Source organism: Lotus japonicus, chromosome 5 (genome assembly GCF_012489685.1).
Source record: "Lotus japonicus ecotype B-129 chromosome 5, LjGifu_v1.2".
NCBI classification, from domain to species: domain Eukaryota; kingdom Viridiplantae; phylum Streptophyta; class Magnoliopsida; order Fabales; family Fabaceae; genus Lotus; species Lotus japonicus.
Window position 1 is genome coordinate 31,479,241 of NC_080045.1, and position 16,587 is coordinate 31,495,827.

A 16,587-nucleotide genomic window follows, 5' to 3' on the forward strand; every position below is an offset into this window, starting at 1 on the left:
TGCCCCTGCTAGCTTGAAGCTACGGGCAGGCTGGCGCTTGAGCGCCCTGCCCAGTGCAAAATGTGTTTTTTTTTTCTTTTTTTTTTCTTTAAAAAAAACTATCCTAAAGCATTTTCAACAAAAATAAAATAATGGGTTGTCTCCCATCCAGCCCTTTGTTATAGTCCAAGGTAAACTCTCCTTCCTTTGATGTTAGGAAGGAAATTCCTTACTTCCAAATGACTAACCATAATCGCAAGGCAAGAACCTTGCACAGAACCTTCGAAACAAATCCTCCCATGAGGTTATGTCTTGTTGCTCATCAAACCATGCTCTTGCTCCCTTGGTCAAGGAGTGGGGAAAAAGTTTGATTTTCAAATCATCATCACTCATTCCTTCCTTCTTGCCAAGAGAACATGCTAGGGAAAACTTCACCATATGTGCATGGAGATTCTCGTACTTTGACCCCCATACTTGTTACCACTCACAAGCTTTATGAGAGCCGAAGGGAGCTCGTCATCTTTCTTTTCCACCTTGGGGGTCTCTTCTTGAACCTTTGGAACACTTTTGATCATATCACAGACAAAGTCATCAACATGGTTAGTCTCTAGCATGGGATTGAAAATAGAAAATCTTACTTTTTCCTTACCAACACGAAGGATGAGATGACCCTTGTCGACATCAATCTTAGCCCTACCAGTAGCTAAGAAAGGTCGGCCAAGAATGAGCGGAATCTTCTCAGCTTCTTCCATGTCAAGCACAACGAAACCCACGGGGAACACATACTTGTCCACCCTCACCATAACATCCTCCACAATCCCATATGGTGTCTTGAGGGACCGATCCGCCATTTGTAAAGAAAGCATTGTTGGTGTCACCTCTCCTAGATCCAACCTCTCAAACATGGTAAGCGGCATCAAGTTGATGCTCGCCCCCAAATCACAAAGTGCTTCTACTTCTGTCATCCCTTCAACCTCCACCGAAATAGTGAAACTTACGGGGTCTCTTCTTTTCATTGGCATCTTACGCTGCAAGATAGCACTACACTCTTTTGTCAACATTACCGTCTCATCAACCCCCTTTAAACTCCTCCTCTTAGACAAGATATCCCTCATGAACCTAGCATACATGGGCACTTGCTCCAATGCATCGGCAAAAGGGATATTAATGTGGAGTTTCTTGAAAACCTCCGCAAACTTTGAGAACTTTTTGTCTATGTTTTTCTTAGTCAAGGCCTTAGGAAAAGGGACCTTGCTAACCTTAGGAGTGGGGTCTATAACTTCCTTAGTCTTGATGGGCACCACAACTTCTCCCTCAACTATCTCCTCAATTTTTTCACCCTCTGTTTTTTTCTTCAATTCACTCATCACCCTACCACTTCGAGTAGTCACTACAGAGGCATTCTCCTGTTTGGGATTGGGGGTAGTATCGGAAGGAACCTTACCTTGAGGTCTTTCGGCTATTTGCTTGGCCAGCTGGCCAAATTGATTCTCTAAGTTCTTAATAGCCGCTTCTTGATTTTTGTAATTATTCTCTGTTCGGTTGATGAAAGTCTCCACCAACTCCTCTAAGCTTTTCTTGGAACCGACACTTTCACCTTCTACTCTCTCTTGTGGCTGCCTTGAGCTTTGGCCTTGGAAACCTTGGCTAGGAAATTGCCTTTGAAAGCCACTTCCTTGCCCATTGTTACCTTGCCTCCAAGAGAAATTAGGGTGATTCCTCCATCCTGGATTGTAAGTATTTGAAAATATTTGAAAATGGGTCATTCCGAGCTTGACCCATGGCCTTCACTTCCTCCTCCGGTCTAGTCTCTGTGCATTCCTCGCTGTCATGTGGCCCTCCACAAGTCACAAACTCCAATTTGGCAACTCGACCACCAATCTTGGTAGTCTTCATTTGATTTTGAATCTCATTCATTTGCTTGGAGAGTTGCTTGTTGGAGGCCATGAGTTGATCATAAGCCTCAACCTCTAGGACCCCTCTTCGGGCTTGGCGTTCATTACTTGAGTTCATGACCCTTATAGCCATTTTTTAAATCAACTTGTACCCCACTTGTGGAAGTAAGGCATCGAACTCACCGTTGGAAGCTGCATCCAAGCCAAACCTCGAAGAATATTGGAGACCATCATAGAATTTTGCTACTTGTTCCGCTTGGGTGAGGTTATGTTGAGGACACCTCCTCAAGAGCTTTTTAAATCTTTCCCAAGCTTCATAGAGATTTTCATCCGTGGATTGAGCAAAAGTCATGATGTCATTCTTAAGCTTTCTCAACAGGGCTCTTGGAACAAACCTTGTGGTGAATTTCTCAGCCAAGTCCTCCCAAGATGTAATGCTACCTTGGGGCTGTGAATTCAACCACTCTTCAGCAGTATCCCTCAATGAAAAAGGGAACAAACTCAAGCGGATGGTGTCCGCTGAAACATTCTGAACTCTGTAGGTGTTGCAATTGCGGATGAACCGCTCTATGTGTGCATGAGGATCTTCAAGAGCACCTCCACCGTACTGATTTTGGCTCACCAAATTGATGAATGCCGGCCTCAGCTCAAAATTTCCCGTGCCATCGGGGGAAATTATGCTGCCCAGATAATCTTAGCTCATGGCAGCCGAGGTGAGGTCTCTAAGAGAACGATTGGCATTCTCCGCTTCTTGCTCTTGAAGTCTTTGAGCAATAGCCTCATTCACTCTTTCTTAAATGTGGGCTTGCAATTCCTCCTCCGTCATATGGGCAGCCATGGCGGCAATCTCAACAGCTCTTTGCTGAGCTCGACAACAATGGAGGGTACGTTCAGGCTCCGGATCAAACTCCAATGGATTCGTGCCAAGCCTACCTTGCATAAACTGAAATACACAACCAAAGAAAGGTTAGTAATACTTGTTCAATGCAATGAAAAAACTACAAACTTGTAACTTAAACCGAAAACCACAAACAGTCCCCGGAAACGGCTCCAAAAACTTGTTGGTCAATCTGCAAGTGCACAGATATCTCAGGGTTTTAAATATCGAATCCACAGGGACCGTGAGTGAGAATTATGGTTTAAGCTTGAAGCTTATGAGTTTGAAAGCAAGTAAAATTCAGATTTTGGATTTGTTTGTTTGTAACAAAAGTTTGCAAAATTAGCAATGGTAAAGAGATTAAAATATCAATTGATAAAGATGCTCTGGGTTAATGTTCATCCAATCCTCCCTAGTCAACCTACCCTATGCCATTGAAACCTCGAATCATTCCCTTGTTGTTATAGCCTAGATACTCACTCATTGATTCCTCACATGAGCAATTCTCCCATACTAAAAGCAAAGCCCAATTCCTTGTGTACTTAGTCATTTATATGAGGTTTATAAGCATGTAATTTTCAGGCCAACAAAACCACTCCCTCACTCTATTCCTAGAAGCAAGCAAAGAGAGGTCAATTCCAACCCAAGTCCCCAAATTACAACAATCTTCCAATATGATTGCAATTTAGCCTTTAGCAAAGGTGCACCCAAGCTTATCATGCATAAAAGAAATGAAATATAAGGTAGATTCAAGAACAAGAGCATAGAGATAAGAATTAAGTCTAGAAATTCATGAACTCACATTGAACCCAAAGCAAAAGAGAGTACTAGCCACTCATGGCTAGTGAATCCATACAAAAAATGTAAAGAAAACCTGGAAAATACAAGGTGGAAGCCTCTCACAAGCCCCAAAAGCACTTCCTAAGCTTCAATACTTGGTAAAAATCTAAGTAAAAATCAGAAGTTCTGAACAAAATGGCCTAAAGCCTTATTTATAGGCAAAAAAGTCGAGCTGGGGCGCTCAAGCGCTGCCCTGGGGCGCTCAGCGCTTGAGCGCCCATGAGGCAGAAGCAAAACTCCAGCTTCTGGAGTGCTGGCGCTTGAGCGCCAGGTGAGGGCGCTTGTGCGCCAGCTGCACGCTCTTGGTGGCTTTTCAGCTTTTTGTAACCCCCCTTTGAATGCTTTCTTCAATTCCTTTGCATCTTGGCCTTCCTTTTCCATAAGTTACATGCTGCAGCACTAAAGGACCAAGACAAGGAGTAAAATCAAGAAATTCAAAGGGCTTTTAACCACCTTAGTCCCCACAAAATCATGGCAAAACTCATGCAAGTCCTAAACTCTATAAAAATGCAAAAACAACCCTCGTAAAACCATAAAATTACTAAAACTTGACTCAAACTCAAATAAACTCAAAAATGCATGAGAATGCATGAAACACTACATGAGACAAAGGAAAAAACTCAAAACACTCAAAGAAATGACCCTAAAACCACTACTAACATAGGGTCATCAACTATCAGAGGGTTCCATCGTCTCAGAGGTTTCAACTTGCTTCCTCTTGGTCTTCTTCTTCCTAGGAGACTCAAAATCCGGAGGTTCTGGAAGATTTCTGAAGAATTCATCCACATCAATCTCAAAACCTTGCTGCTTAAGATCATCAAGGCAGTACCTGATAGCTTCTGGATCATCAGCCTTGGACCAGAGAGGGTAGTCCTTTAGAAGGACTCTTCTTCTTGACTTTGCAGTAGCAGTGCTAACTTCAGCTTTTGTTTCTATCAAGCCCATCCTCTTCATTGATGTAGGAGTGAAGACATCTCCAACAATTGTTGTTAGGTCTTCAGTGCATCCAGCTTTGTGCAGAGCATTTATCAATTTGCTCTCTATAAAGAAGTCAGAAAGTAATCTGCCAAACGGTATGTATTTGATTGCAGACTTGGGGTGAAGCAGTAGTTCTTGACTTCTTGATGCACTCCTTCAGATAGGAGAATAGAAAGTAGGGCAGACAGACTTTGGTGTGCTCCTTGTTGAAGAAAAACAACACCTTCTGAGTGAAGTTGATGTAATATGGAGAGCTTCCTTTCGGTCGTTGATTGGTGCAGTTCAGTAGGATCTTATGCCAAATTCTCAGATCAGGATGAAGATCCTTGGTCTTGCAATCATTTTTGCCTGGCTTCCATGTAGAGTAAAGAGCCTTGTTGACCGTTTCTTTGGTTCTTGTCTTGACTTTTGTTTCCTGCATCTGAAATCTGTAGCCATTGCTTGTATCTGCACCATGAAGCCTTACAAAAGACTTCTCAGAGATGATGATCCTTTTTCCCAGAACAAAGGACACAACCTGATACTCATTGCAATCAGCATGCTTCCAGAATTCCTTCACAAGCTTGTCATATACTGGACCGTGTAGTCTTTGAAAATACCCTTCCCAGCCTTGAGCTTGCACTTCAGGACGAAGATCGACCCCATTAGCAGCAATGTTGTCGAGGTCAAATCTCCATTCAGCAAGAACTTGAAGTTCTTCCGGAGGGAAAACACATGTAACTGCACAGCTCCTTTGGGATAAAGGAACAACTTCCTCAGCATCTTGGACTTGTGCTTGAGCAGCCTCTGTCGATCTAGAACAAAGAACAGGACCTACTTGACCCGTTGGAAGACCCACCACCATTTGTGGGAACACTCTTCCGTCGGCGGAATCAGCCCTTTCATCGGAATCATCCCTTTCAGATCTCACCATAGTTGAAGGTTGGAGGTTTTGGGTAGAAGAGGGATGAACGAGAGCGAGAGAGAATCGCAGAAGATAAGGGTTTTTTGCAAACAGGAGAGAGAAGCAAAAAACAAGAGTGATGGAAAACGTGTGTGCGTAGTGGTTTTTAGAAAGTAACCGTTGTTGATTGTAAAAGCAAAAGTAAAATCAATGGTTAAAAATTATAGACATCATTATGAACAGTTAATACACAGATCACACGGTGGAGAAAAAGCACATCTACACTCATTACAACAGATTGTCAGCACGGGCACAAGGAACGATGCATCAAAGTAAACTGACACACGCTTGCTGTCTTGTCTCAGAGTAAGCACCAATGGGTACTTAGCTTCTGACGAAGTTACCTTCTGAACTAGACATCTTCTGATAGAGAAGCATCATAGCCAGAGGTTTTGATCCATCTTCATGATGGACAAAAGTCCATATTCAGATTTTTCAGTATAAAATTAAATCTATCCTCTGTTAAGGGCTTTGTAAAGATATCTGCCCATTGATGGTCAGTATCAACAAACTTCAAAAGAAGTACGCCCTTCTGAACATAATCTCTAATAAAGTGATACTTTACCTCAATGTGTTTTGCCCTTGAATATAAGATAGGATTCTTACTGAGTGAGATTGTAGCAGTATTGTCACAGTAAATTGGAATGTTGCTCTCAAGGATTTGATAATCTTCTAATTGATGTTTCATCCAGAGCATCTGAGTACTGCAAATAGCTGCTGAGATATATTCTGCCTCTGCAGTGGATAATGCAATAGTTGACTGCCTCTTGCTTGCCCATGAGACTAAATTACTTCCCAGAAATTGACAATTTTCAGAAGTACTTTTTCTTTCAGTTCTATCTCCAGCATAATCAGCATCATAGTAACCTGAAAGCTTATACTCTGATGTTTTCTTATACATCAAGCCGAGGTTAGTGGTACCTTTCAGATATCTGAGAATTCTCTTAACGGCAGTTAAGTGAGTTTCTCTCGGATCCGATTGGAATCGAGCACATAAGTGTACACTGAACAGAATATCTGGTCTAGATGCAGTTAAGTATAGTAGTGAACCTATCATTCCACGATAGAGCTTCTGACATACTTTTCCACTGGCATTTTCTTTCTCCAGAATGCATGTAGGATGCATAGGAGTCTTAGTAATCATTGATTATGTCATATTGAACTTCTTCAGAAGTTCCTTTGTGTACTTGCTCTGATGGATGTAAGTTGCTTCTGATTTTTGATCAACTTGTATTCCCAGAAAGTACTTAAGTTCTCCCATCATACTTATTTCAAATTCAGCCTGCATCATCTCAGAAAATTCCTTGCAGAGAGATGGATTAGCAGATCCAAATATAATATCATCAACATAAATTTGCACAATTAAGATATCATCTTTGTAAGCTTTGCAAAAGAGAGTTGTATCTACTTTACCCCTTACAAACTCATTTTCCAGAAGGAATGAGTTTAGTCTCTCATACCATGCTCTGGGAGCTTGCTTCAGACCATAGAGAGATTTCTTCAATTTGAAAACATGGTCAGGGTTCTTCTCATCTTCAAAACCAGGAGGTTGGTGCACATACACTTCCTCTGAGATGTATCCATTCAGAAAGGCACTCTTAACATCCATCTGATGAAGAGTTATGTTGTGATTCACAGAGAATGAAATCAACAGTCTGATAGCTTCCAATCTTGCTACTGGAGAAAAAGTTTCAGTATAATCTATTCCTTCTTGCTAATTGTAGCCTTGAGCAACTAGCCTTGCTTTGTTTCTGACTACGTCTCCTTTCTCATTCAGCTTGTTTCTGAAGACCCATTTGGTTCCAATGATGTGAACACCTTGATGTTTCTTGACAAGGCTCCAAACATCATTCTTAAAGAATTGATTCAGTTCTGCCTCCATTGCCAGAATCCCGTCTTTGTCTTGAAGAGCTTCATCAATAGATTTTTGTTCAATTAAGGATACCAATCCCTTCAGACTAAGCAGAGTCTCTTTAGAGGGTCTGAATGCTGATCTGGTTATGACTGGTTCATCTTTGTTTCCCAGAATCAACTCCTTAGGGTGAGAGGCAATAATTCTGCTCTTCTTCTGAAGCTGTGAATCAGAGGTACCAGCTTCCTCTGGAGTATATTCCTCTGGCTCAGCTTCCTTTGGAGCTTTGCCTTTATCAGAAACATTTATACTCATATCTGCAAACTTTTCAACTAGCTTTGACTGATCAGAGTCAAGCTTATCATCAAATCTAACATGAATAGATTCCTCAATAGTTTTAGCATCAGTATTATAAATTCTAAAGCCTTTAGAATGATCAGAGTAACCAAGTAATAGACATTTAGAAGATTTAGAATCAAACTTATGTAATCTATCCTTGGTATTCAGAACATAGCAAACACAACCAAAAGGATGAAAGTAAGAAATGTTGAGTTTTATATTCTTTCACAGTTCATATGGAGTCTTATTCAGAATGGGTCTGATAGAGATCCGGTTCTGAATGTAACATGTTGTGCTTACTGCCTCTGCCCAGAAGTGCTTTTCCATGTCAGTTTCTTGAAGCATGGTTCTAGCCATCTCTTGAAGAGTTCTATTCTTCCTCTCAAAAATCCCATTCTGTTGAGGAGTTCTGGGACAAGAGAAATCATGTGCAATTCCATAGGAATCAAACAGACTCTCAAACTTATCCACCATGATCACTTCTGACACGCACAATCCTGCAAGCCTTCTCGTTTTGCACTTGGGCAATAAAAGTAGAGAACACAGAATGAGACTCATCCTTGCGGGATAGAAATTTTACCCATGTCCAGCGGCTATAGTCGTCAACAATGACCATCCCATATCTCTTGCACCTATAGACTCAGTTTTCACTGGTCCAAAAAGGTCGATATGCAGAAGTTCCAACGGCCTTGAGGTGGAAACAACATTCTTTGTCTTAAACGGGACATTGGTAAATTTGCCCTTCTGACATGCTTCACAAAGAGCGTTTGAAGAGAACTTCAGAGTGGGTAAGCCCCTGACAAGGTCAAGCTTACTCAGCTAAGAAATCTTTTTCATACTGGCATGCCCTAACCGTCTATGCCATACCCATTGCTCTTCATTAACAGAAAGAAGGCACTTTACCTTCTGAGTTTCCAACTCACATAATCTGGTCTTATAGGTGTTGTTCCTCCTCTTGCTGTTAAACAGAACAGAGTCATCGATCTGACTTACAGCCTTGCAAGACTTTTGATTGAAAATAACATCATAACTCTTGTCAGCTAATTGACTTATTGACAATAAGTTGTGAGTTAAACCATCTACCAACAGAACATTATCAATGCATGAACTATTATCAACACCAATAGTACCAGAACCAACAATTTTACCCTTCTCGTTGCCTCCAAAGCCAACTTCGCCTCCAGGCTTAAGTTTTAGCTCTTGGAACATACGCCTTTCTCCCGTCATGTGACGCGAGCATCCACTGTCCAGATACCATGATTGGTGTTTCAGTGGAGCGATCAAGGATATCTGCAAAATAGATAATCTTATCCTTAGGTACCCATTTTCTAGGTCCTTTCTTGTTAGTTACCCCAGAGGTTCTTACAACCTTGGGTTTCTCAACATGATAATGTAAAGAGATTTTAGCATGGTATTTAGACATAAAGAAAGTTCCCTTTTTGAGAGGAGGGTTAGATACTTTAACAGGCATTGGTTCAGGCAATATAGTACCAGGGGGTACAAAATGTTCATACAGAGATTTAGCCTTAGGCATAGGAGGCTCATTTCTACTGGGTCTAGAATAGCCAATGCCACACATTCCATTTCTGCTTACGCCATAGATCATTGAAGCCATCAAGCTTCTATCTACCCTTTTAGCTAGGAATCTTTGAAAAGATTTTTCATATTTTGATTCATTCTTTATATCAGAGGCATCACAAGCAACAACTTCTTCTAACTTAATAATCTGATTTTTGAGCACAGAGTTAGAGTTAACTATAAAGCATGATTATTTTCTTTCAGCTCAGAAATAATTTTCTCATGTTCAGTAGAAGTTTTAGAAATAGCGGAGAAATCCTTTTTCAACCTTTTATGCTTAGTCAAGAGAGAGTTATATTTATCCATGATATCAGACAAAGCACATTTAAGTTCAGAGGTTGAGAAGGAAGCGAATACCTCATTTTCATCATCAGAGTTTGTATCTTCCTCTGATGCAGGTTCAAAGTTAGTTGCTTCTTTTGACTCAGCTTGCTTGTCCTTGACAATAGCCATGAGTCCTTCAACAACTTCTTCGTCAGAGTCAACATCCTCTGACTCTGATTCATCAAAAGTCACCATGAGACCTTTCTTAGCTTTGAAATGCTTCTTGGGATTCTTGTCCTTTTTCAACTTTGGACAATCACTCTTGTAATGCCCTGGTTCTTTGCATTCAAAGCATATGACTTCCTTTGATGAAGACTTCTTCTGACCAGATGAGGATTCATGCTTTCCTTTAGCCTTTCCAGAGCCTTTGTACTTGCTCTGTCTGTGCTTCCAGATGCGGTTGAGCCTTCTGGAGATCAGAGTTAGCTAATCTTCATCTGAATCTTCAGATGCTTCTTTAGATTCTTCTGCTTCTGCTTGGAGAGCTTTAGCCTTTTCAGATTTGGATTTCAAGGCAATAGACTTCTTCTTCTGATCTTGATGTTCAGCACGCTTCAGTTCATAACACTTCAGTATGCTTATGAGTTCTTCCAAACTCATCTGCTCAACATCTCTAGTCAATTCCAAGGAGGTTATCAAGGGCATCTAGCTTTCAGGAAGACCTCTAAGAATCCTCATTACATGATCAGCAGTTGTGTAACTTTTGTTGAGGGGTCTTATTCCAGCAATGAGCAGTTGAAATCTGGAAAACGTGTCTTAAATGGATTCACTGGATTCCATTTGAAAAGATTCATACTTCCTGATCTAAGACAATGCCTTTGACTCTTTCACCTTCTTGTTTCATTCATAAGTCATCTTCAAGGAATCAAAGATACCCTTAGCATACTCACGATCTGTTATCATTTGGTATTCTTCATAAGAAATGGCACTTAGAAGAATAGTTCTAGCTTTGTGATGTAGTGAGTAAAGCTTCTTTTGTTCTGCAGACATCTCTGATCTGGAGATCTTCTTGCCATCAACATCAACTGGACGCTCGTAGCCATCCATTATAATATCCTAGAGATCTGCATCAAAACCCAGAAAAAAACTTTCAGTTCTGTCTTTCAAGTACTCAAACCTTTGACCATCAAACATGGGAGGCTTTGCACTGTAAACATCTTTTTGCGCTTCACTGATGGTAGCCATCTTAGTTTTTCACACCGGTCCGGATCACTGAACATTGTTAGGTGTGGTAATCAGAACTTGCGCTCTGATACCAATTGAAGGTATGAAAAACAATAGAAAGGGGGGGGGGTTTGAAAAGCGTTTTAAAACTAAAACTCGTCCCACTTGAGATTTAAACAAATCTCTTCAAACACAAGGATAAAAGTGCTAAGATAAGAGTTGAGGAAAGCACACAATGATTTTATCCTGGTTCACTTGATAAATCCCACAAGATAATCCAGTCCACCCGTTAAGGTGATTTCTTCCTTCTTAGAATGAAGGCAATCCACTAATCAGAGTTTGTTACAACTACACTTGCAACCTGCAAAGTGACTAACAATACACTGACTTAGCTATCACTAAGATTCACTCTCTTAGTATTCTCAAGGATCTAACCAACCTTGGTCTCCTTAAGGAACAGATAAACAACTGTTTAAGAGTTTGGGTTTACAAAGAATTGCTTCTCAGAAAGCTAAAGTAAACACACTATATTCAGTTTGAAGAAAGATTGCTGAGAGAATATTTGAATATTGCTTGAGCGTGAACAAGTTTCTTAGGCGGCATCTTTCAATCTTCAGCCTCTTTATATACTCCAAGGATTAGGGTTTGGACGTTGCATGGAAATGCTACCGTTGGAGGGCAGATCTGGGATTTCCAAGTTCCGATGTGGCTAAGCACGTTAGGTAAGTTCGTCAGGATAGTACAATTGCTTTTGTACTTTGGATAGTGACATGACCTTTATCCTAGTTGACTTCTGATCAGAGCGACACTTCGTGTTGGAACTTGTGAAGCTTGTTGATCAGAGTCAGAGGGAAGCATGGATCCTTTGACCTTTGTAACTTCTGATTCTGAACTCAGAGGAGAAGTACTTGGTCTTCAAAGCCAGCTTACTCCTGGACTTCAGAGTCTTCACTTCTCAGCTTCTGGACCTTCGGAGCTACTAGACCTTCAGAGCCTCTAGACCATCAGAGTTTCTGAACCTTCAGAGCGTCTGGATCTTCAGAGCATTTGGATCTTCAGAACGTCTGGTCTTCAGAACTTCAAGTGATCTGAATCCATATCAAAGCTTAACTATCTTCAGATCTGCTGAAGCTTTTCTACTGTTCAGATTGAACATAGAGAATTCGAAAACGTTGCGTAGGTTACTCTTCATGCATTTGGGAGTACTGCTTTGTTGTTAAGTGGGGGTGCTTTGCTTGGAGCTCTTCATGTTGGTGTGGTTAAAACACTGGTAGAACATAAACTTATGCCTCAGATAATTGTTGTTTCTAGTGTAGGATTCATTATGTGCTATGTTGTTGCCACTAGGGCTTGGCTTGAGCTTCAAAGATTTTTTGAGGATTCATTGCAGTTTCTTGATCAAATGGGTGGGCTCTTTACGGTTGTGAAGAGGGTCACAACATTTGGTGCAGTTCACGAGATTAGACAGTTGCAAATGATGTTGAGGAATCTGACAAGAAATCTTACATTTCAAGAGGCTGCTAACATGACAGGTCAGATTCTTAGGATTATTGTTTACTCTCTAAGAAAGCATGAACCACCTAGCTATAATGTAAGTACTATGTGATTTGGTGTGTTGAAGACTAACTATCTTCCCTATGTTTTTGTGGTATTTTATGTGATTGTTGTAAGACCTGGATTTGCAGAACAAGTTAATTTCCGACTCACGCGTAGAATCAGTGTAAGCGTGACAGGAGTTTGATGTTTGAGAAAGATTAATGAAGAAGAAAGTTCAGGAATTTCTTGAGGAATGTTGTGTAGTCGTGTTCGGAGTTAGTGCGAGTCGTCTGCACACTTGCCTTATGGCGAGCGTGTCCAGAATAGGCTAATTTCGCTTTAGAGCAACGTATTAAGTGAGATTTCTAATCCTTGGAAAATTTAAAGGTTCTCTTTATTTTTCCTTCGACCAGCGTTTCATTTCGGAACCCTGGACTATACGCACGATAGTATTCACTTTTCGGAAGTCCGACGACGCTAATTTCTTTGCTTCGAAACCCTAGATTCAAGCGCTGGATGAAGACTTTTTCTATTCAGGACTTCTAACGAAGTTTCCGTCCGCGTTACCAGATTTGTTTCGACATTTCCAATCTTTCTTCAAAACAAAGTTTTGTCGTCTGACCATCACAGCAAAAAGTAGTTTTTCGGGACAGATTAACTTACACCACTTTTGGGATTTTAGATATCGTTTTTCCCAAATGTCTGAGATTTGTTTTGAGTTCTGGAATTCTGACGCCAGAATCTCTCTTAGAATTCATCGGTGAACGTGCTGCAAAAATCGGAATCGCGAAATTTTCATTTTCCCGCGATTTCACTTTCCTATAAATAGTCGAAAAATCAAAAAAATCTTCTCATTTTCTTTCTTCAAGGCCGCGAGCTTCAAGGGGAGAGGGGGAGAAGAATTTTTCGCCGAAACTTGACCGATCTTCGCACAGTTCGTTCCTACTTCAAGGTATCGATGTAACTAGCTTGATTCTTACCTCTGATCATCGTTTCTAGTGCTTTTCTGTAGTCGTTTCTGTGCTCAAAGTTTCGAGCTTTTCGTAAAACTGTCCGTTTTTCTTGATTTTTCGGTTGGGGTTTGTTCTCTACGTGCCCAAGAGCCTAAAACCTTCGTCAGTATTCGCCGATACGGATCGAGTTGTCAAGGATCTGAAAAATTGATTCAAAACCCTTTTTGCGCACATTTCGAAACTTTATTGTCGAAAAGTCGTAATCTGACTTCGTGCCTTTTGGATTTGTTGTCACGGATGTCGTTAGGATCATTGCTGTCAAATTTGTTTTCCGAACTGATAACTTTGAAGTTTTGAGCTTTTATTTTGGACCAAAACGCCCCTGAACAGTCGTATTTCGACCCGATCGTCCGAAAATTGTTCCGAAAGTTTCTTTGCCTTAGTTTTACCCTAAAACTACCTAGTAAACAGATTTGATCGAAGAAAAAGAGCCGGAGCTCTTTTTCCTTTTTGGCCGAGAGCTATGTTGTGAGGGGGGGAGTTTTCGTTTTCGAAAACTTGTCTTTTTGTATCCGATTGATGTATTCTGAAGCTTTAATGCTTTGTCTATCGTTTATGAGTTGTATTGTGATCGAACTAATCGATTTTGTTTGGATTCTGCTTTGTTTTCTCCGAGGTTCAGTTGACGGAACTTTGGAATCTTCAGAGTATTTGAGTGAAGGAACCTTTGATCGCGAGACTGGAACAGCTCGAGGTTAGGGCAACTTACTATTAGCTATGACTGCATGATAGGCGTCGATAAATTCGACTTATGCTTTATCTGATGTTGATTATGATGATGAGTTGATGTTATGATATTTTTCCATAACTTGTGATATTGTGATATTGTTGGATTGTGCGTTTTCACGCGACTTCGGAGTGGGGAACCTCTGAACTGGTGATATTTGATATTTCGGGTTGGATGAACAACCCTAGGCAAGTTCAAACGTGGGGTTTGAGACTTAGCCATTTGTTGGTATTCGTTGGAGTACTTAGACTTTCCCCGGGAAACTTCTTTTGGTGGGTTTTTGGAAAAACTTAGAACGAATAGAGTTTTGAAAACTAAAGACTTGGGAAACTTAGACTTTGAGAAATAAACTCATAATTTGACTAATTTGAATTGAAATAATTTTTATTAACGTTTAAGCATAGGAAAACTGAAGGGGAAAAGATTTACGAAAGACGGGGAAAAGTCGACTTTTGATGTGGGTTTTGGAGATTTTGGTGGACACCACGGGGGGTGAACCACGGTGATGATTGAAAGTCACCGAGTACCTTAGTACTCTTGTTGTTGGAGCTGTGTTGTATTGACCGACACTTAGTGCTCTTGTTGTTGGGGTTGTGTTTTATTGACCGACACTAAACCCTTGGGTTCTCTTGTTGTGGGAGTTGTGTTGTATTGACCGACACTAACTCCGAGTTGTGTTGTATTGACCGACACTAACTCTTGGGTTTGTTTTGAGTTTGGGTTTGAGCTAAACACTTGTGTGGTGAGGACGATTCGATGTTTGGCTAACCACATTGCATCAATCGGGTGAATAACGGGAATGGTTCACCTGTGCATCACATGGTGAATAACGGGAATGGTTCACCAATGCATTAATGATGAATAACGGGAATGGTTCATCATATGGTGAATAACGGGAATGGTTCACCAAGGATGAATAACGGGAATGGTTCATCCATAGTGAAGAACGGGAATGCTTCACTTGTGGCGAACGGGAACGCGTCACAATAATCCGGATCATATTGATTGCATTTCACGCATACATTCATTCTGACTGGAATTGTATGCTGTTTGATTTATTGAAGCATTGTTAGAGCCAATAACATGCTAGGATTATCTATATGTATATACAACAACATATATATCTATACCCTGTCACATGTTGTGTGTATATCTACTTATTTCTGTGAGTTGACCCTAGCGCCTTGGCTTTGGTTTCATGTTTGTGTTTGGGCGGTCGGCCTGCTGCCAGATGTCGATGGCCGACTGGTTCTCGATGGTCTCTCCCTCGGGGGGGATCAGGTATGAGCTAGTGGATCGTAGTGCCCCCACCGCTTGGGTGATTGATGTTGCTGGTCACCGAGCGACGTACCGGGGAAGGGTCATGGAGGACCGGACGGATGAGCGAGGATGCTTGACGAGGGGAGTACTACAGCGTATGGAGCTGAGCTTTGACTTGCCGCCCTCAGTTCACTGTGGACCAGGTTCTGGTCGAGGACCACCTGCACCACCTCCTGCTTCATCTTCTGATGACGAGGACCCAGCGGAGATCGAGCCTGTTGTTGCTGCACCTGTTGTGCCACCTCCTGCTACTGCCATTGACCCTACCGACGTGGCGTCGTCCTCTAGGCTTGTGCGGCCGAGGAGGGAGTCTCTTGTCCCATCTGCCTCACGTCTCTTTTCTTTCTCTTCACCGCACGGCTACCGTGTGGATCCCTTGGTTAGGGTGGTGGAGGAGGATGTTCTCACAGGAGAGGTGGATGTGGAGACCGGCTCGACTAGGGCGGTGCGCAGGACAGTTAGGAGGGAGGTCGTGGACTTGGACACCGAGATGATTACGACGGATTCCGACTCTGACTCCGAGAGCAGTGGGGACAGCTACTCGTCGAGCAGCGATGAGGAGGAGGAGCTATGAGCTGGTTTGGGAGGGTAGGTTAGGCTAGCGTCATTTTTTTGTGTAGAGCTCTGATCGTCTTACTTTTTGGGACAGGGTAGGTTCCCGATGTGTGGCTTTTTGTGTGGTTCTTTTGAGGAGGATCACAGAGAGTCTGTCAGAGTATAGGGGTCTTTTGTTCAGGCCATTTTTGGGTGCCGACTTTCTCTTGGATGGCTGTATATTTTATACTTTTACTTACGGTTCTGGTTCTGTATATATTTGCCTGCGGGCACACTACTTTGGAGTCACAGCGGGTTCGCGTGACGTGGAGTGCAGCTGAGGCTGTACATGTGTATATATTGTATATCGGTTAGTTTAGTTGTTGGGTTATGTCTTTATTTTCTATCGCATTATTTTAAAAGGAATCGAACGAAAAAAAAAATTACCTGTTTTTCCGCGTAAAGTTTATTTTTGGTTACTAAAGTGACACTCGGAATTCGGGGTGTTACAATTGTGATACACTCTCGATTATCCTCACTTAGCGATGACGGTGGAAGGAACCGTCGTCTAAGAAAGGATGGCGGGTGGAGCCAATGATCTGAGTGCGTCGATCGAGATGGTGGATGGAACCATCAAGGTCGATGAGATGGTGGATGGAACCATCGGTTAAGCAGGAATGGTGGATGG

General features: G+C 41.7%; 1 protein-coding gene and 1 non-coding gene across 2 annotated transcripts; one reads left to right on the forward strand and one right to left on the reverse strand.

Annotated features, from left to right (window-relative positions):
• Positions 1–410: 410 nt before the first annotated feature.
• On the reverse strand, positions 411–1,346 carry LOC130719437 (uncharacterized). The gene has a single exon (XM_057570066.1). The coding sequence runs from the start codon at positions 1,344–1,346 to the stop codon at positions 411–413; it is 936 nt and encodes a 311-aa protein (XP_057426049.1).
• Positions 1,347–2,137: 791 nt separating this feature from the next.
• LOC130721622 (small nucleolar RNA R71) lies at positions 2,138–2,244 on the forward strand. The gene has a single exon (XR_009013548.1). It is a non-coding gene; the product is annotated as a small nucleolar RNA R71 (small nucleolar RNA).
• Positions 2,245–16,587: the final 14,343 nt, after the last annotated feature.